The sequence below is a fragment of the Lottia gigantea genome (assembly GCF_000327385.1).
Source record: "Lottia gigantea unplaced genomic scaffold LOTGIsca_13, whole genome shotgun sequence".
In the NCBI taxonomy this organism is placed as follows: Eukaryota; Metazoa; Mollusca; class Gastropoda; family Lottiidae; genus Lottia; species Lottia gigantea.
The window spans coordinates 1,621,096-1,643,249 of NW_008707425.1; the positions used below are offsets into that span (position 1 = coordinate 1,621,096).

The window sequence follows — 22,154 nt, forward strand, 5'->3', positions numbered from 1 at the left end:
CTACCTGAAAAACATCCTCCCTTACTACAAATCTGTGATCTATATTAGAAGCAAAACAGCTTGCGTCCAAGTACATGGTGACTTCAACGAAGCATGGCATGCAGCCAAACTCATACCCTCATCTTTTAGGCCAAGGCCCTACATTGGCAACACAATATATGAAACCAACATCGCGGAAAAGACGGAGACCATGCCACCAAAGAATTTTGTCTCACCAGCTTGAAGATTCATATCCAACACCTGGAACAGATCTGCCAAACCCTGTCCAATGAGGTATCGACGGCCCAACTGAAACTCACGGAAATCTTTGATGCTAGGCAACTTCAAGAATCTGAGTAGCCATCAATGAGGTCATCAACAGAGAAATCGCCACAGGGAAATCCAAACTTCAACCCCAACTCAGACTTGAGAATTGCCAAGATGATTCCTTGAAAAGTAAACACTTCACTGAACCGCCCAACCAACCAACCCGAACTAACTCGAGGTCCCCTAGTTTTAACAACAACAACAAGAGAACCCGCTCCAGATCCTCTTCATGCAACCATGCCTGCCGACCCAATATCCAACGGATGATTCAAGAAATTGTAATGCTCATTCTAATAAATCTTCTCTTTCCAACCTGGACCTCAGCACACATGAAATCTCACTTTTAGCCCTACACCAACTGGCATAGACCTAAGCAAGACCCTCTTAGATATGAGAACACTATTTCGGAAAATGAGACCACTTTGCCAATACTCCTAAACCTGCCAACACCCTCAACCTCCAACTGGAAAGAAAGTTCGTCGTAGAAGCACTTGGACCCAAAACATGGGAGCCAACCCCAAAGTAACGTAGAAATCTTTTAGCGTGTTGTCAGGCGCCAGCTCTTAATCATGGACACAATTAAATTTTAGTAAAACTCTCCCATTCAGAAAGGTAAGCCATTAGTACACTCAAAATTGACACCGACATCATCAACAAAGATAGCTTGTGTTGCAAGGTAACATACGCCCACTGGCAGCTGTCAGAAATAATAAAACAGTCTTTAGTGACTAAAGTACGAATTTTCTCATATTGAAGAAATTATTTATGCTGAATAATTCCACAAAATTTTTTAAAATCAATATCAATAACCCAAATACAACAAACAATTAAATCACACAGCTCTAATCAAGGGCAAAAAACAACTTTTGACGCGTGTTTACACAGTCAAGGGCAATAACTCAAAAAATGTTCATCAAAAATATCTCTTGTTAGAACTTATCAATTCCAATGATCACACCAAGTTTCATCAGAATCGGTTGAAAACTGTAGCTTCAATCCTGCTCACGAACTATTTTTAACAAATTTCGTCGCATTTTAACAAAGTCAAGGGCAATAACTCAAAAACTGTTCATCGAAAATGCGTCAAGTTAGAAGTTGTCCGAGATCTTATCAATTCCAATGATCACACCAAGTTTCATCAGAATCGGTTGAAAACTGTAGCTTGAATCCTGCTCACGAATTATTTTTAACAAATTTTGACGCGTTTTATCAAAGTCAAGGGCAATAACTCAAAAACGGTTCATCGAAAATGCGTCAAATTAGAACATGTCCGAGATCTTATCAATTCCAATGATCACACCAAGTTTCATCAGAATCGGTTGAAAACTGTAACTACAATCCTGCTCACGAACAATTTTTAACAAATTTCAAGGCGTTCTAAGTCAAGGGCAATATCTCAAAAACCGTTCATCGAAAATATGTCAAATTCGAACTTGACCGAGATCTTATCAATCTAAAGCATCACACCAAGTTTTATCAAAATCAGATAAAAACTGTAGTCCCTATAGTGCTCACAAGAAATGTTGACCGACGGACAGGGGCGACGACAATATACGACCACATATAAAAAGGCCACAAGGGCTCAGCTGTAGTAATCCTAAATAGACAGCAGACAAAGTAGACAAACCTAATCCAGGATGCTTTTACCTATTACCAAAAATAAAAACAAAAATTGCGAACCAGACAAAGTCCTCGGTCCACCTATAATCAGTGGGAACAGACACCCACTAAATTTATAAGTAGCTTTATCGATGAACACATTAAAAAGTTTGTTCCCCTTAACCCAAGCTTTTTTCGAGACACTACCCATTTTATCCACAGGTTTGTTTCTTAGTCTCACACTCTTGTCCATCCCATTATCAATTCATATTTGCTTGTGAAAATGATAAAGACTACACTTTTGATTGCATTTTGAGAAAGGTTGGTAGGCATGGGTTAACTGAAAATATTCATTAAGTTTGAAATAGTGTGTTGACCTAAAAAAGCTTGAGGAATCCTGAAAACTACATCCAGATTCAAAATGATGAATTCTTGTTACATCACATGACTAAATCTGCCAAATTTTCTTACTTTGAAATGTTAGCTAAACCAATTTGAGAGACATATTGCAAGTTACAACTGTTGTTGTTAAAGTCGTTGACTGATCTATATCTACTGTTATGAAAATATGGAATTATTACAGTGGTGTAACCTATTTTCGTGGATATAAGGATTCAACATCGAATTTCGTCAAAGTTGAAAAAACGAAAAAAAAATTTTATATCTTAGATGTTTCCTCAGATATTTTACAAAATAATTAAAATTGGTTTATTTCGATTTTCTTTATGAATCCTTCATTTTGACCCATATTTCATGAGCAACCAACTCGGCAACGGTGGCAGAATGCGTCACCTATTTTCGTGTACAATGTATGATCTATAACTAAGTCTAGAAAAACAAGTTGTATGGATACAGGGTGGTATAATTAACTTCTCTTAGTATTTATCTTTAATATCAATTCATTATAACTAGTGACAATTTCTTCAAAGAAGGAATACATTCTAGCAGACGACACTTGGAATTCCGATTACCGCTTGGGATTATAAGGAAATTCGGCCGATAAAAAATGGTGACGTTTGGTAATAACTGAAATCCGCCATTTTGTATTTGTCAAAATATACATTAATACATTATACCTTGCTAGAAACTACTGGATTCATTCTACTAGCTGATATTGTACAGAAAACCCATGTTTATTAAAACAAACTAAAGCGGAGGTCGCGCAAGGTCGCTCATGTAAATTATTAAACATTTCCGGAAATCCACAAATAATAGGTTTGCACGAAATTAGGTTACTTGACTGTATATGAAAAACTGATTTCTTTAGAATGGTTGTGCATTTTATGAGGATTTATGAAGGTCATTTATGAAGGTCATTTATGAAGAGATATCCAAGAATACTTACATATTTGATGTTAGATATCAAGTTTTTAGAGTTTTATGACTCATGACCTTGACCTATATTGACCTTTCCTTTAACAAGGTCAAAGATCATTAACCTCTAATCAGCCTAGAAGGTAGGTTTTATATTCCCACATTCTAATGGGCACATTTTAATGTGATAGTATATTGTCGTTGCCCCTGTCCATCCGTCATTGCCCCTGATTCATTTTTTTGTTAACACAATAGAGACTACATTTTTTGTCCGATTTAAATGAAATTTGGTATGATCATTTATAATGATAAGATCTTACTCAAGATGGAATTTGACAATTTTTCGAACAACAGAATTTGAGATATGTGCCTTGACTTAGTTAATACGCTTCAAAATTTGTGTGTTTGTTTAAATCAACAATATCTTGCACAAATTATATTTTTGGTAAGATTTGACACAGATTGGTCACTGCCCTTAATATACTGAAAATGTATCAGGAAAGTGGGCGTATCTTGCTAGGCAACCACATGTCACATTAGCAAAGTTCCATTCTTTACCACATGTGGTTCTATTTGTTGGACTTTGCGGAAGCATTCTGCAAAGTCCCAGTTTGTTATCGAAATGTCAATTCTTTTTTAACACACCTTCCTGTGCTTAGACTGCAGTAGTTGCAGCAACATTTCTACATCTGTAGTGGCAACGTTATTATCAAATATGAATTGGAACATTTTTGCAAAGCCAGTATTTGCATATTACGAAATGTGCAAAAAGTAGAAAATTGGCTCAAGAGGTCGCATTTTCGGATCAGCTTTCTTAGGAATTTTATATTGGGAATCTACATGTAATATCTGATATGATAGAAGTAAAAAAAAATTGCAATTTAAAGATTTGTTGCACACTTTTTGGCCAAATTTTGTTTTTTGTTTATTGTCCGATTAACCTGAATTTTTTTATGGAAAGCTATCCAGAGATAACAGTTTATCCAATTTATATTATTTTGGTGTCAAATGAAAGAACATAAAAAAATAAGAAGCCTCTGGAAGCCCGATTTTTATTTCTTTTTTTGCTTTTTTGCTATTTTCTGTTAAAATTTTTGAAAGTTTGTAGGTTTCATATTTCATGACGTTGACCTTTGATGACCTTGAACTTAAATGGGTCAAAGGTCATTGACCTTGGCTATCAGTTTATGCTTTCATATTTGACTACCGACTTGTACTTCCGGTTTTATAGCTGTCTGAAAACAGCCTAATTCGCAACTTTAGATTGCTGTAGCACGTGACCTAATTAACCTATAGGGTTAATTTTTTTCGGATTTTAAATGTGCTTCTCATGCTCTTTCAAGTGATATATTACAGTTGTTTTTAAAGCAAAATTGAAATTTGTGTTTTTTTCAAATTTGAGTGCTTTTTACAATATTTGTGTCTCATTTGAGCTTGGTGTATGTATATCTTATGACCTATTGGATGTAAAACCTAGAAATTTGGAAATACAACTAGACTTCTTTATTATGAATTCACCAATGACAAAAAAGTTGAGGTGGGCGTGGCACATTACTAATTGTTTACATTTTGGGGCTGGGCATAACTTGCATAGGATACATTTGTTCCAAAAGGGACTTTGCACACAATTACCTCATCCTTTTGGTCAGTTTGTGTTAACAGCTCCGTTGTTTTTATAATTCTAAAAAAGGAACAGGTTTTAAAATTTCCATATTTTCAATTTCGATTTTGACCTCTGTTGACTTTTGTTGACCTATATCTTTTGCCATGTATGTTGTAGAAGCTATAAATTTGGAATACAACATAACATCTAGAATATTAATTAACATATGCCAAGAAAATGATGTGGACGTGGCACATGCAGGTTAAATTACTCATTATTGACATTTTTGGCCAGGGGCATAACTAGCATAGAATTCATTTGTTCAAAATTAAACTTTGCATGCAATTACCTCATCCTTTGAGCCACTCTGTCTTAGAAGTTCGGTTGTTGCAGCTTCATAACTCAAAAAAGGAGCAGGTTTTGGAAATTAAATATTTTAAATTTTTGACCTTGACCTTAAATGGGTTAAAGGTCATTGACCTTGGCTATCAGTTGATACTTTCATATTTGACCTCTGACATTTACTTCCGGTTTTATAGCTTGTTAACTAATTAACTCAGAGGGTTAATTTTCGTGGATTCTGAATGTGTTCATCGTGCTCTACCATTGATATATAACTGAAATTTCGGTGTTATTTAAAGTATTTTCAAAGTTTGATGACCGATATCTAGTGACCTTGACCTTAAATGACAATCCCCCTTAACAAGGTCAAAGGTAATTGACCTTTTGCAATCTACTGATACTTTCATATTTGATGTTTGACTTCTGCTTCCGCTTTCACAACTTTCCAAAAAAAGAGAATTTTTCAAAACTTTTGACTGCTTTAGCATGTCACCTAATTGGCTAAGAACATGATTTTTTTCAGATTCTATAGCAAATTGGCACATGAGCAAAGTCCCACTCAGTACCACAAGTGGTTCTAGTATTGTTTGTTATTAACCACTTGAAAATACAAGTTGTTGATAAGGTCTAAAAAGGAAATACCAGGTTGAGATACTTTTTGATAATAAAGTATTAGCTCAGCTGAACAATTCAGAAAGTTCCTCAACCCATTTTTTAATGATTCAAGTTGGAATAAGGTTGAGATCAAATGACTTTGGAGCAGAGTGAGAAGACTTAACAATAAATTTTGTTGATTACATGTGGTGTTGTCAATTGAAACTATTCAAAATTTTGCAATCAAGATTTTTTTCTGGGAATTGTTCTGTAGGTTTAATGTTAATAACTCTCTTCCTTATGTAACGGGGAAAAACCAGTGACAGGAAAACATGATATAAAATAGTTTATTAAGTAATAGCAAATACTTCGGTATATTATAGATATAATGTGTATATTATAAACTCTGAAATAAATAAATAAAATAAATATTTTAGACACTAGGAAATAACCCAAACGATAGTTTTATGTAATGGAAATAAATATGCGGCAGTTTTAAAAACGGATAAGAATAATATTTACAATTTAACCTATTTACAATTAGATACAATTGTTTACCCTAATTCCTAGGAGTTTTAATTCAAAGTAGTATTTCAATATAATTATCCTCTGTGAAACTATAAATATTCAACATTTGAAACTTAATGCTTTCCTTATGAAAAACAAAAACAAAGTAACTAGGAAACTAGTGAAAAACTGCCACCTATAGGAAAGAAGACTCATTAACTTGACTCATGATGAGTGTAATTTACAAAACTACACTTAGCAAAACGACGACAAAATGAAACTGCCAACATAACAAACACCAACATAGCAACTAAGCAAATACAAAAAGACAATATGAAACAATATAAGCTACACAATAATATACAACACTACTACACGTATATTCATTACTTTATCATAAAAGAGGTCAACTTTTTGTCCTGTTATGAAGTTCCATGATGTAGGTTTGCTTGAAAGCAGGAAGCATGTTTTCTTGTAAATCTGATGATGAATAACAATAGTTCTGGTTTTTTTCGAGGCGTGTAAACTTTTCTATTTATATTTTATTATTGTAATTTCAATAATTGCTTCTAATATTTGAAGTTTGCGTAGAAATAGTAACTTTCCAAAAGAAACTGAGTTCCTAGTAATATAAATTCCTTTGTTTACCTTGCATGGAGATCTTTTATGCAATTTACTATTCAAAATTCTATTGATCTTTTGTTGTTAATTAATTTTTTTTATAGGTTGATGTTCAACGGCTATAAAAGAGCATTAAAAGAAGCTGACCTATTTGAGCTGCATTCCCGAGATCAAAGTGTGAATTTTGTGCCATACTTCTATGACATGTGGATAGAAGAACTTTCTAACGCAATGACCTACAATAAGTAAGTCTCTTTACAATCATATAAAAACCTGTATAAAAAGTAATTATGTACATTGAAACCAATTTAATCTTTATCCTACTAGGGTGTGTTTACTTTTATATAAAATTTAAACAATAGTAAAATTCAGATCTTTTCTGCAAGTAAAACATGATAAATACTAATTATTCCATTATTTTTTTTAATTATCCTGTCTAAGAAATTTATTGATATAGAGGTATTGATATGTTTTTGACAATTTTTTTAACAACCTTATAAGAAAGCCTCTAAAACTCTTCATTTTTCAAGAAAATGTCATCATTAATTTTTTAATTTATTACATTGATGCTAATTATGAAATCTAGCTTTGACCCATATATAATTCGGTATTGACATGATCTTTTGACTTTTAAAAACCTTTTTTGCTTTTCCTGATGATTGCCATAATTGACTGTGAAATGTTAGGCCACCAATATTATACCCAATACCACCGATTTTTTTATATTTTCCTGACCAAATTTTCACAGGACCTACCGTTTTCAATGTCTAAATTCTATACCATAAATATATAAAATATCTATCATTACTTGTATCTAGATTGCCAGTAACGCACGTTAACCTCATCACATAATAATTTATCATTGCCTGATTAATTAATCCCCCAATTAAGATGGTAATTTGATCTATTTTCACCCGATAATGTGTATTTTAAGCCCATGTGAGACACTTTTTCTAAAAAAATCCGGTAGATTCTACTTTCGCTTTTACAATAAATTTTACAGAAGCCCTACTTTTACTACAAAACGAAATCTTGAAGTTTTCATAGTATTTTATACCGTCAATCTGGGAGGTCTATAATAGGCCAATATAATAAAGGCATCGTTTTAGAAATTTTTTATTATCATGCGCGATTGGATGTCTAATTCTTACGTAAACTCAAACTTCGTTTCATAAATTCGTTTTGTAATTTTACTGTAGCTTGTAAACATTCATTTATAGCCTGCATAATGGCCTTACTTATTGCAAGTCTTTCTATATCTGAAGAGTGTCAAAATGGAAGCAGCAAATTTGGTTCAATACTTTGTGAGGGTATTGCAGGAAAAGTATTTAATGATCGGTGTTTAGGATGCGATGAGATGCGACGAAGAACGATGTAATGTTTCGTGTTCAGTCGAGTCATTCGGATCATCGTTCACAAACATTATAGGTAGTCCGAAACACCGATCCCGAACATATCCCCCTCCTTGATGTGGCTACATCAAAAATTCAAAAATATAAATAATACAAATTTACGATGTATAAGTATAATATAATACAATTATCACAAATAGTCTTTACTATGCCATAGTCTTATTGTTATTGACGATAAAACAGAACGAATGAACATTTTTAAGAACACATATTTTTCCTATTTTCCATATCACAGAACGAACATTCATTCGGATCATCGTTCACGAACATTACAGGTAGTCCGAAACACCAATCCCGAACAATCGGACTGGAGATATTTTAGATGTCATGAATTACACCTTTGGAAAAAGTAACATTGCCAGTACATAATATTATTTACTAAATATTGCTTTCAGAACATACTGATTTTTAATATGGTATTACATGTATGATGAGAGGCCTACTGGAACAACCGGCTGGGATCATGCTTAAAAATATTTAGAAGGCACTATTTTCGACAGATTTTGACAAAACTTTGTGTGAGTGTTTATTATTATCCAAGGATGATCCCTATCGAAAATCAGAAGAATCTAAAAATATTTAGTATGAGTAATTGCCCTTGTTCTTGAAAACGCGCTCAATTTTAGCTTGTTAACACTCTAAAAGGCACAATTCATGATGGATTTTGACGAAACTTATTGTGAGTGTTTGTTATCACCCAAGAAAGAACCCTATTGAAAATCCGAAAAATCGAATAATATTTAGTATGAGTTATTGCCCTTGTTCTGGAAAAAAAAATTCAATTTTTAGCTCGTAAACACCCTAAAAGGCACAATTCATGATGGATTTCGACGAAACTTATTGTGAGTGATTGTTATCATCGAAGAAAGAACCCTATTGAAAATCCGGAAAATCGAATAATATTTAGTATGAGTTATTTCCCTTGTTCTTGAAAACACATTCAATTTTTAGCTTGTAAACACTCTACAGATTTTGATGAAACTTGGTGTGAGTGTTTGTAATCGCCCAAAGATGAATCCTATTGAAAAATATTTAGTTTGAGTTATTTCCCATGTTCTTGAAAACACATTCAATTTTTAGCTCGTAAACATTCTAGAAGGTTCAATTGACAGATTTTGATGAAACACTAAAAGGCATGATTTTGCTGGATTTTGACAAAACGTTTTATTATTCAGTACCACGCTGAAGAATGAATATTTGTACATAATATTATTTACTAAATATTGCTTTCAGAAAATACTGATTTTTTAATATGCTATTGCATGTATGATGGGAGGCCTACCGGAACAATTTAATTTAGAGGGCTGGGATCATGCTTGCTTTCTTGTTTTCAAACATCATTTCACCTTGACATTATTTTTGATTTAATCAATACTGAAGAATAACAATATCAAATTTGTTTGGGTCCCTAAGTTTGAAATACCAGGCACTATTTATAGAATTATTTTGACTGGGTAGGCCTATCCCTAATTATAGATTGTTAATTTTTGCTGTGTCATATAGGCCTTTGATCAATTTAATTAATTTATAACGCACAAGGCTTAAATTAACATTTCAATGACAAACGAATGTTTCAACTTCAAGGGAGGTAATTTATGAATGAAAATATAACTACTTGAAGATATAGGTCAAACACACATCAAGAGAGGAATTCGCCGTCTTCCATGTCCGTCGGTCCGTTCACAATTGCTCGTAATCTCTCTACAAGACGCAATTCTTGACGGATTTTGACAAAACTTGGTATGAGTGTTCATAATCACCCAAGGATGAACCCTATTGAAAATCAGGAGAATCGAAAAATATTTAGAAGGCACTATTCTCGAAAGATTTTGACAAAACTTTGTGTGAGTGTTTATTATCATCCAAGGATGATCCCTATCGAAAATCAGAAAAATCTAAAAAATATTTAGTTATTGCCCTTGTTCTTGAAATTGCGCTCAATTTTTGCTTGTAAACACTCTAAAAGGCACAAATTGACGAAACTTATTGTGAGTGTTTGTTATCACCCAAGAAAGAACCCTATTGAAAATCGAAAAATATTTAATACAAGTTATTGCCCTTGTTCCTGAAAACACTTTCAATTTTAAGCTCGTAAACACTCTAAAAGGCACAATTCATGATGGATTTCGACGAAACTTATTGTGAGTGATTGTTATCATCGAAGAAAGAACCCTATTGAAAATCCAGAAAATCGAATAATATTTAGTATGAGTTATTGCCCTTGTTCTTGATAACACATTCAATTTTTAGCATGTAAACAAAAGGCACAATTCTCTACAAATTTTGATGAAACTTGGTGTAAGTGTTTGTAATCAGCTAAAGATGAACCCTATTGAAAATCAATATTGAAAAATATTTAGTATGAGTTATTGCCCTTGTTCTTGAAAACACATTCAATTTTTAGCTCGTAAATATTCTAGAAGGTTCAATTGACAGATTTTGATGAAACACTAAAAGGCATGATTTTGCCGGATTTTGACAAAACATATTATTATTCAGTACCGCGCTGAAGAATGAATATTTGCCTTCTGGAGTCTTCATGAGTTCAAAATTGAACATGTTAGTAGTATATGTCTTTTCTGATATAGCGCATCCAGTTTGATCCGGTTTTTAAGATGTCAGGTATATGTCTTTTCGGATATGACGCATTTCACTTCTGTGCATGCGCAGCTTTTTCAATGCGTCATATCCGAAAAGACACAACTGTTAAAATGTATTATAACAGACTCCTCAAACTGTTAAAAAAAATATATTATAACAGACTCCTCCAAACTGTATTATAACAGACTCCATATAAATTACCCAAACCACAGACAAGAATCACTATAATAATACAGTATAAAATAACCGCATTAAAAATGTCTTTAATTTTAAAACACGAACAAAAAAAATTCGAAGGAGACGGTTTCTTCTCTGCGCTAACATCTCTCATGCCCAAAGTGGCCAATTTTGTCTCAAACAACAAATCCTTCATTTCCTCAGAAGCGCAAGCTCTTGGTTCTGTGGCAAAAGCAGGAGTAAATATTAGCGATGCAGTGAAAAAATCTGACGAACTTAAAGAACTGCAGCTAATAAGAGAACTAAGAAACAAGAGACTAGAACGACAAGCCCGAGAAAAACAAGGAAAATGGTTTAAAATCATTGGATAAAAATGGCAAGCAACAATTACAGATTGGATCCAATCTTTCAATTATATGATCCGATTCAATATTTGTTCAACAAGAAGAAAGAGGATTACGTAATCATCTCACCATCGGTAGGGACAAAGACCCAAATAAACGACGGAGGAAGAGTTACCTTTGAAATTAATTCGTTGTCTAATTTGTTGCTGCTTTCCGATGCCAATTTCCGATGCAATTTCAAAATCAAAGACGCCACTCAGAATCAAATTCCACAAACCAACACGACTTTAGAAAACAACTTCTTTCCGTCTTTATTCAGCGAAATGGTTTTGGAAGCTGGTTCAAATCCGATAGAGACCATAAAACACCCCGGAGAGTTTGACACAATGTTGAAAACGGTTCTGTATCCCAAAAACTACGATTCAGTTTCGGGATGGATTCCCGATGTCGGTGACGGAGAAGTTTTAAAAGAACCGGTCAGAACTGTAGCAAATGACGCAGACCTTGCTAGGATAAGGGTAGTTGCTAGAAACACACTGGAAAGAGTGACTTGAAAAACGAGCGCTTCAATACAACAATGTTGTCGAGAACAACAGATGGGGTAATTACGTTAATTGGAAGTTGTATCCTTTATTTGGTCTCTTGGGACACAGAAAGGTTTCCATAGGTTTACCGTATAAAATTCATTTGCAAAGAGAAATCAATGACAATAAGATATTCTTTGGTGAAAACAACTCTGACGCAAAATTGGAAATAACGAATATCCAACTTTACATACCGGTAATCACTCCTTCCGTAGAAGTGGAAACGAGAATATTCAACTCTTTAACCAAAGACATCGAAATTGCTTTTCTTCGTCGTAACACGGTAGGTAGCATGACTTTAACGGGAGAATCCACCACGTGGCCAATCACCAACACCGTCAAACCAGCGAGATATCTAATGGTTGGTTTCAAAAATTGCCAGACTCTCAGACTATCATAGAAAACTTCATTAAATCAAAGAATCCATCTTTCAATCCAACGGATATAAAAGTTTTTCTTACGAAAAATGTTAATGATCTAGACTTGTCTAATATTGATAGCAATCGAAAGAACTTAATATTGTTTGACGACTGCGTAGCGCAAAGAAATCAAACTGTTCAACAAGAATTCTTCACCAAAGGAAGACATCACAACTGTCACTGCTTATTCCAATCCCAATCTTTTTACTGGATGGATTCTATGTTCATTAGAAAAAATGCAAATTGTTTTTTATTATTTGAATTAAATGATAAAGATTTATCTCAAATCATTCAGTCTATAAATCACGGAATGGATAGAGATACATTTAAAAAGGTTTGTAAAGCTCAATGGAGAAACCCAGATGATCATGGATATGTATTTTTAATACTAGAAAACCTGCGGGAGAAAGAGTTATGATCGATATATGTTAATTTTATTTTTTTAAAAATGACGGATTGGAATAATTTTTTAAAAAGAAATAGAGAATATATCAAAGCTAAGAATAAAATAAAGACCCAAGTTGAAAATAACAGATTACAACAACTCGGATTAAAGGAAAATCTACAGACTCAACCCATATTAAAAAGTCAAGAAGATATTAAAAAGAGACTCGCTATAGAACCCACCCCTCATATAGAACCCAAACCGATTGAATATAATGGTATTACAATTAGGACATTAGATGATATAAAACGTCTTTTTTCAAACCCTTACCCACATTTACCAAAGAGCATTTCACCAATCATTGATGAAGTGGGGTTATTGTTTAATGGTTTTAGGATAAGATTTAGTGGAAATTCACCACAATTCAAAATTGACACAAAAGACTTTATATTTACATTAACGAAAGGATTAATAGATTTAATGAATGGCGAGGATGTTGAAATTGCCGATTACAAGGATTTAGTAGCATACTCAAAATTTCTACATGCGATCAGAAAGTCAGGACCCGAAACAAGAAGATTGAAAGAAGTTGATTTATATATAACAAAAGTTATTGAGCAAGAGGAGGTAGATGAATATGCAGAAGATTATCCACCAATCATACAAGAAATAGACGAATTCGATGATATGGTGGCATCTGGGCAAGGTATATCCGACAACAATAAAGAATTGCTTAATAGATTAGAAATAATATTAGCGGCCATGAAAGAAGGTCATCGATCGATCAGACAATACAACGAAGTCAATGGCATATTAAAACGGCTTTTGGAGAAATAAATCATCACTAAAAAAGACTATATAAATGTCATTAAAAATGTCCAATAAAGAACAATTGTTCGTTATCACCTCGAATAAATCAGACATCAAATTGTCTCTAGACTACGAGTATTAACTCGATCGCAATAAACAGTACGAACTGGGATTAAAGTATTTCTCCGTTTACAATTCCATTAAAAACATCAATGAAAAAAACAATCAACTAAAAATATCTACAGAGAACGGAGTTACGTTCAAAACCATAAGCTCACTAGCGGGAAGCTACGAATACGTGGCCATCAACGATTACCTATCCGAATACGCAGGAAGCGTGAACGTCAAACACAATATCGAATTCAAAGGTAATTTGAATCTGAACAAAATAAAACTGATATTGAGAAATAACAGTCAAGTCGATTTCAACGTAGAAAATTCGTTGAATGCGTTACTAGGGTTCGATAAAGGAATATACGCGCAATCGACATTGGCGCCGTACAAGGCCAACATCGAGAACGACATCGACGTGATCAACATTCACTGTAATTTGATCAACGGTGGATTTTTCAACAAGCACAAACGCCAAATCATATACAGCATACCGACTTTTACGGTGCCGATCGGATTTAGAATTATAGAGAAACCGTTTCAAACGACCTATTTACCAGTCAATTCTTTCATGATCAAAGATATAAATCTGGAAATCAAAGACGGTAAAAACAGGTTCATAGACTTTGGCAACGAAGAAATTGTCATTCAACTTCATTTAAAACAATCTTTATTCTCTTCTTGAATAGTAAGATAATCGAAATCATCAAATTCATAGTTTTCATCAAAACTTTACTCATCTTTGTCGTTGTAAGGATACATAATTCCTTCACTGTTTGGTGGTTTTATTCAAATAACTTCTAAAAACTTTAGTTTGTTTATCATTTGGAATAACTACTCCATTGGTGAAACTTTTTTCCTATGGTTTATTAAATTCGTTCGACACATCATGTCCGCTTGCTAACTGAACGTAATCTTCTACACTTAACTTATCATTAGAATAACCTTTAAACGTTTTCTTTTCTTTTAAAACACCATCAGAAGTCAAAACGATGTTGTATTTGACTTTTGGTGCTAAATATAAACCAAATATAATTCCACCGTCACCGTAATCGTTTTTACCTTTGCAATAGTCTTTTTCGGAGACCAAACCAGCTCTGTTTAGTTTTTTCCAATTTTTGGATGAAATGTACAAACTATCGGTGTCGGTATAGTATATTTCGGGTTTATAAAATCCATCTATGACGTGAATGAAATTGTTCATTATTTTTTTACTGTGAGATAAAACGAATGATCCCAAATGACTAGGTGTTAGTTGTGTAGATTTACTATCTTCGGTAGTAATCTCTTTTTCTTCAATTTCTGTTTCAACAATATATTGAGCATCATTAATTTTCTCATAGGTTTTAACGCGTGAATCAAAGTTGGCCTGTAAAGTTGCTTCATTCCATAAATGTCTAGTTGTGAATATGTCTTTCTGAATTGATTTACCATACAAGGAATTACCTAATAATTTCATGCAATTACTACCCACGATATTACCTTCTCGTTTATATTTATTTCTTAAATCTCTCAAAATTAAAATATAATCTCTATAGGGTGGAGTTTTAAAATTTTCTTCGTAAACTATACCATCTAATATTCTAATAATTCGTCCACCGGCTTTCACTATTTCTTGAATATCAACCGATGTTAAAACGTCATGACAGAAACCATTTCTTTACCTGATTTTGTTACCAGTTTCCTTTTTACCTTCTTTATTCGGGAAAGTGATTTTATCTGTAGCTGGTATCGGTTGGAAGAACATGTTTTTGGGATAGTCAAACCACACTGTTAAAATAGCTGTTCTAGGTCTGAATTTTTGTTTATTTTCTTCTTCTGGTAGAAACGGTCTTCCACTTTCCGCTGTCGGATATTCACTGTCTAAATCCGACATGGCAGAAGCGTATAAACTGTTAGCATCAAATGCCATTAGTTTAGTACATTATATTCTTTTAAGTCTCGAATGAACCTCCGTTTTGTCTTTTGTGCTTGCACTGTATTCTTTGAATAAATCAATTATGTTATTACTTTCTGTTTGTGAAATATATTCCTTTAATACGTTACAAATTTCATCCATTTTATTCGTTTCAAATGATTTTCTATTTGCCGAAACTCTTCCTCCTTTAATAGATTGTCTGATAAAATTTCTTATAAAAGGATTAGTGTGCGATTAGAATAATTTCCCCATGCAGCCAAACTAGAGGATGTTGTAAATAATTACCCTTTATTTCTTTCTGTCTTTTCCATTTTTTCTGTAAATCTTCATCCGTGTATGGATTAGATAAAGGTAAAGATAGAATTCCTCTGGGTGTTTTTAAAGGGCAATGCGTTAGTTTTTTTGCATTTTTAAGCACGATCCAGTTGTCGAATCCACTGCTGTTGTGAGAAATTAATATTAATCTCTTTCTATCATATTGACCTAAATATTTCAACATTTGATCTATACAATCTATACCTACAAATAGTTCTACTACATTCATTAGTTTATCATAAAATTCTTCTGGAACATTATCAGTAGGATTTATATTTGGAAAGATATTTTTTATCGTTTCTAACTTTTTTCTTAGTTTTTCTAAATTAATTAAAATGCAAGCATAAGGAATTGCTCTTCAACTGTTTTTTTCTGAATACGTTTCGCAATCCCAAGCGAATAACGCATCATCACTCATACTCGAAAGCACTGCAAGTTCGATTTTATTCATATTTTTTTAAGTATATATTTTTGATTATTTCTTTATTTTGACCGCTGATATTTCTGTATGGAATTTGTCCAAAATTTCATTGAATTCTTGTAATTTTTCAACTGTTATGTTCTTGTCTTCTCTCGATCTTTCGAAAAAGATGTACAATTGATTAAGATACATATTCAAGATATCCGTTTTCTTTTTATAATGAGCTTTCTTTTTGCTTGTGAAACCTAAAGTGATGAGACCGCAAGAAGTCGTTTGAACGGCTGTTAATGCAGCCAATACGGTTGGGACGATGACCGGAAGCATTAATCCACCAGTCACGGCCGTTGCCACCGTTACTCCTACCGTTAGAACTGTGCTCGCTGTTTTGAAAAAAGAATCGATTCTACTCCATGTTTTCCTGCATGTATAGCACTGTCTTAACTTTATTTTCAACTCTTCTTGTTTGTCTATCATGTATTGTTGTCTGCTTTCGAGTTCTATTTTTTAAGTCGTTAAATTAAGTGAATTTCCGATAAATGGAACCACGGAATATCGTATAGAGCGCGCTTGTTTGGCCTAGCATTATTATATTTGCGGGTATTAAAAGTAAAAACATTTACGCGTACTAACGACATTTCTTTTTTCGTATGGTCCTCTTTAAGATGATAGGAATATTTTATTTTTTCTTTTTCGATGTTTATCTTGGCTCTAGAAATAAAACCACCAGCATTAAGGATGGAGTCGGAACCTTCGGCAAACGATAAATGTACTATAAACTCTCTTTCTTGTTGACTTTTATGAACATCGATTGAGGTGTATTTTCCACCTAAAGCGAAATTCAGTTTTACGTAGTCAAAGTCTGTTGCTTCGTAAAAACTCGTGACTGCTCGATTCTATTGGTCCGGGTACGTATACGGGTATTATAAGTGATGGTGGAATTTTGACAATGTTGGTTAATGGTGGATTTTCCGTCTCCAATATCATATCCAAATATTTGATTCCAATGATATCCTTATCATTTTCTACTTCCATTTTAAAGGTGTCTACATATTTACCATTTTTCGTTTCAATTTCCTGATCCCTTTTATCAATCAAATTTATATTCTCTTCCAAATTACCATCATTGAATAATGAAATATGTTTGACGGCATTACCGGTTTGTTTGAAGACTACTTTATTGACTTTAACCTTCATGGGAAACTCTATTTGAATCAGACAATTACCTCGAAAAGTAAACGCTTCCGTTTCGCCGATATCGAATACGTTTTTAGGTTCTCCGTATGCGAGAGAATCCACTTTTATTTCTGCTTTGAATCTGTATTTGTTTGATTTATAAATTTGGTCTTTTCTATCGAAGACAGTGTCACTTTCGAATGGAAGATTGAAATAATATAATTTGTCCGTGACAATAGCTTCTAATTTGCTCAACTTTCTCTCTTGTCTCAAAAAATCGTCATGAATTCTAGATACCAAAAGATTGACCTGTTCTTTAATATAATTTTTCATATCATTTCGAAATTTATTTTGAAGAAAGTTTTTAATCACACCCACTTCTTTTTCTAATTCGTCCGTGATTTTAGTATCCAAAGCAGTCAATTGTTGTTTCAACGTATCTTTGTCAATGGGAAGTGTGTTAATTATATCTTGAACATCTGATTTTTGCTTCGCGATCTTTTCGTTCAAATTGGATATCGAATTTTGTAACTCGGTTTTGTCTGCGGTCTTGTCTAGTTCTGCTAGCAATTCGCCAAGTTTTCTTTCCAAAGCGGTTAGTTTTCGTTTCAATCTATCCTCGTTTACATTTGGGTTGTCTATTAAACGTTGGACGTCTATTTTTACCTTCGTAATCTTATCGTCTAATTTAGATATTAAATTTTGCAACTGACTTGTTTTATCCACTTGAATAAGACGTTTCAAACTCGTTAACTCTTGTTGTAGTTTGGGTTCGTCCACAAGATTTTTAATATTTCGTCTGAGGTATCTTTTCACGTCATTTATTCTATTTTCAACATGGTCCTTATCTATTTGAATTGCGTATATTTGATCCAGTAAATATTTCTTGTTCACGCCATCGTTATCGTTTCCTGGAAACTTTAAATTAGTTATTTTGAAATTGTTCATATTGATATCCCCTTGTAAGGTGTCTCCGATTTGATCCACGAAAAAAGGTTTCGCTTTGTTTATAAACGTCGTCATGGGATTTTTGGATTCTAGAGGTAAAGATCCTAATCCAAACTTGTTTGCCATTTTTATTGAGTTAAATTTATTATAATTTCTTCAAACTTTTCTCCCAAACTCAACCGATATAAAACCCAAAGCGACAGCTGTCCACACAGCTTTTGTCCTGGCATTTGAATTTGAAACGTAGAACATTTGATTGGCTTGCTAGTCAATTTCTTTATCTCTTCTTTCGGTAAAGAATCAAAGAAATAAAAGTTATTCGAAGAATCTTTGTGTAGAGCAGAGTGATGAACTCCTTTTTGATCCGACGTGTGAATGTTTGTGATGGCGTAAAATTTACCTTTCTTGTATTTCAGTTCATCAATTTCATCTCGCATGCAATAATAAAACGGCGAGACGTTCAATTCCTTGGCCCATTTCACAAGTTGAAAGTTTGTGGTCGTGTCTTTTCCGTATTTATCGAGAAATGCATTCATTTTTTAAGTTGTTTTTTTAGGTGTTTTTCGGAGTATGCGGTAAGTATTGCTGAAGACCCAATTGACGAAATATATACGTAGTTTGTGTTTGAAAAAACTTGTATAACATTCTGATAAAACACATTCAATAATATTTTGAAGATAAATTTACATTTAAATTTAAAAAATCTTTATTTAAGAGAGCGTAAATGCTTGTCGACATCTAAATTTCTTAACCTTTCATCTAAATCTTCATTTTCGAGATTCATTTTTAAAAGTCAGTTTTTTGAAGTTCATTTTGATAAAACCTTCCTATGATTTGTTCTTTGTCTTGATCGATCAATTCATACGTGGGAGGTGATGTGTTGTTTACTTTATCAACGATGAATATCTCGTTAGTCCAATAGCCGACGTAACCTTTCTGAAACAATGATTTATATTTAAAAATACGAACTCGATCTCCAACTTTGAATTTGGGTTTAATATTCAAATTGCTAATCTCGTTTTCAAAGTTGTTTCGAGTGTTGACGGACTTTATTAGAGGCTTGTGTTGGTGTGACACCTATAGACGAATGTATTTTGTTATTGTGTATTCGTCGACAACAACTGGTAATATTTTAAGCCATTTTTGAGATTTCAATTCAGTGAATTTTTTGAATAATTTATTTTTTAGAGTCTTGTTAAATCTTTCTATTACTACAGCTTTACCTTCGTTATGCGTACTGTAAATTTCAAACCCCAGAGATTTCACATTTCTGTTGTAAAATTCGCTTCCTTTATCAACCCACAACTTTAGGGGTCGTCTGTCGGATTGTTTCATTATGGTTTCGAATGCTTGTTTGACAGTCAGACCCGATTTGTTTTTCAAGGGAAAGACCCCCCAAGCGTATCTCGTGTATAAGTCGATCACCGTCAAACAATACTTGTATCCTCTCTCGACTGTCATGTTGATTAAATCGGCTGACCAAATTTCATCTTTATCAAAAACTTTGACTTTGAGGTAATGTTTGTTTTTTCGAAATTCTTTGTGAATCTCGTCTGCTATGCCCATACCCAATTTCAATTTTGCCTTCAAGAGTTTTATGATATGAGCCCTCTGTAATTTCTCTTTGAAAGTTGGATTGGGAATATTTTTGAGTTCGTCTATCATTTGTTTGTCTGCTTGGTGTCTGAATGTTACGTCTTTGTTTCTGTACAGTATGTCGTGTTTGAGCGCTGCTGCGTCAACTCTTAACGGGTTCTTCCCCTGGTTTGGGATTATCATTTTCGTCTAAATGCAGATCTAATCTCGTGCCTGGACCTGTATAATTGTGCCCTGGGAGATGTTTTTCTCCGGGATATTTTGCCCATGGGAATCCAGGAAGAGAACCCAATGACTTTTGAATGTCTCCCATACCGAAATACGTTTTAGGAGGATGGACATTTATTAAAGACATATTTGTTCAATAAACACCATATATTTTTAATACGAAAGATTTAATACAAGGAGAAAGCGATAGAAATGAATCACTTTATGAAATGTCACGACCGATCCTAATAAGAGCGGTTTGAAAAATGAGGTCACGAGCGATGCGAATAAGAGCGGTCATGACATTTAAATTATGACTGCCAATAGTGTAAGACGGGAGATAACTATGACCGCTCTTATTAGGATCGCTCGTCATCCTTTGCTCTATTTTTCGAAAATCTATATCAACAACCTTGGATATTTGTCACAGAGTTTGGTAAAAATTCTTGGCCTTTTTCTGTCCCCTTACCGATGGTTTAAATATTCTTCGTGATATGAAATGTTGGCATCTATTAAACTGGAATAAAACAAAAAATTGATATTTTGATTAAAACAGCAAAAAAATCTTAATTCCACCCTGTCGTCTTATGATTAAATCAAACAAAAAAGAACATACCTTGATTTTTGTATGATTAAATTCCTAATCTTCAACAAAAACATGGCTAACAGTTGAGAGTCTAGACTGTCTGTGCTGACGTTGCACGCATGTTATGTTAATTATAGCGTGACAACAATAGAGGAGTGATTGTTACTAGGCATTAAATCAATAATACTCTAGACAACTAACTGTGTATAAACAGTGTTACCTCCCATTAATCAGTTGAGGTTTTTATTTCGCATTTCTCTTATATGTTGTAATTCTTTCAACTCGTTAGATCTTTTCACTGCATCTTCTCCTGAGGAAATTTGTTGTTTGAGACAAAATTGGCCACTTTGGGGATGAGAGATGTTAGCGCAGAGAAGAAACCGTCTCCTTCGAATTTTTTTTTTTCGTGTTTTAAAATTGAAGACATTTTTTTTTTTTTTTTTTAATGCGGTTATTTTATACTGTATTATTATTAGTGATTCTTGTCTGTGGTTTGGGGTAATTTATAATACAGTTTGGAGGAATCTGTTATGATATATTTTTTTAACAGTTTGGTAAGTCTGTTATAATACATTTTTAACAGTTTGGGGAAAGTCTGTTATAATACATTTTTAACAGTTTGGGGAAAGTCTGTTATAATACATTTTAACAGTTGTGTCTTTTCGGATACGACGCATTGAAAAAGCCGCGCATGCACAGAAGTGAAATGCGTCATATCCGAAAAGACATATACCTGACATCTTAAAAAACGGATCGAACTGGATGCGCTATATCAGAAAAGACATATACTACTCATGTTGTAAAGAACAAGGGCAAAAACTCATACTCAATATTATTCAGTATCGCCCTAAAGAGTTCAAAAGAAGCCTATGACTGAAGGTTGAATATTTCATACTGGTGATTGTTACTGTACTGCTAAATATTTTTATTCAAAATCAAAGTTGCCAATGGGTCGTATATTACTTTGCCTGGCAAGCTATCTTGTACATGAGATAGGACCTGATTTTGTTACCATTAACTTGCGAGTGGTCATTCAACAAATCCCATTTCTTGACATAGACTTACTCGTTGATCCCAAGAGGACTTATACCAACTGGCCCATTTATGTACAATATTGCAAAGATTATTATCTTATATCACAAATTCCCAAAAAGCGCTTCATCGCATATCCTTTCCTGTATGTTGACTCTCATAGCATCCTTGGTCTTATGTGCCTCATCGTTGAAATTCTCTGCCACTGCCGTATTCCTTTCTAATCTTA

General features: G+C 33.5%; 3 protein-coding genes across 3 annotated transcripts in view; 1 reads left to right on the forward strand and 2 right to left on the reverse strand.

Moving 5' to 3' along the window:
• LOTGIDRAFT_157153 (hypothetical protein) overlaps positions 1–7,965 on the forward strand; it is a gene marked incomplete at both ends in the record, with an annotated part of 9,674 nt that extends 1,709 nt beyond the window's left edge. Inside the window, 2 exons of the mRNA XM_009048932.1 lie at positions 6,991–7,131; positions 7,890–7,965. Coding sequence (XP_009047180.1) covers positions 6,991–7,131; positions 7,890–7,965 — 217 coding nt within the window. The remainder of the gene's footprint in view (positions 1–6,990; positions 7,132–7,889) is intronic.
• A 6,623-nt stretch (positions 7,966–14,588) lies between these two features.
• Positions 14,589–15,641, reverse strand: LOTGIDRAFT_157154 (hypothetical protein; the record flags this gene model as incomplete). Its single annotated transcript, XM_009048933.1, has 2 exons — positions 14,589–15,343; positions 15,422–15,641. 2 exons carry the CDS (start codon positions 15,639–15,641, stop codon positions 14,589–14,591), a joined length of 975 nt encoding a protein of 324 aa, XP_009047181.1.
• Positions 15,642–17,235: 1,594 nt separating this feature from the next.
• Positions 17,236–18,630, reverse strand: LOTGIDRAFT_157155 (hypothetical protein; the record flags this gene model as incomplete). Its single annotated transcript, XM_009048934.1, has 1 exon — positions 17,236–18,630. The coding sequence occupies one exon, from the start codon at positions 18,628–18,630 to the stop codon at positions 17,236–17,238; it is 1,395 nt and encodes a 464-aa protein (XP_009047182.1).
• Between the last annotated feature and the right edge of the window lie 3,524 nt (positions 18,631–22,154).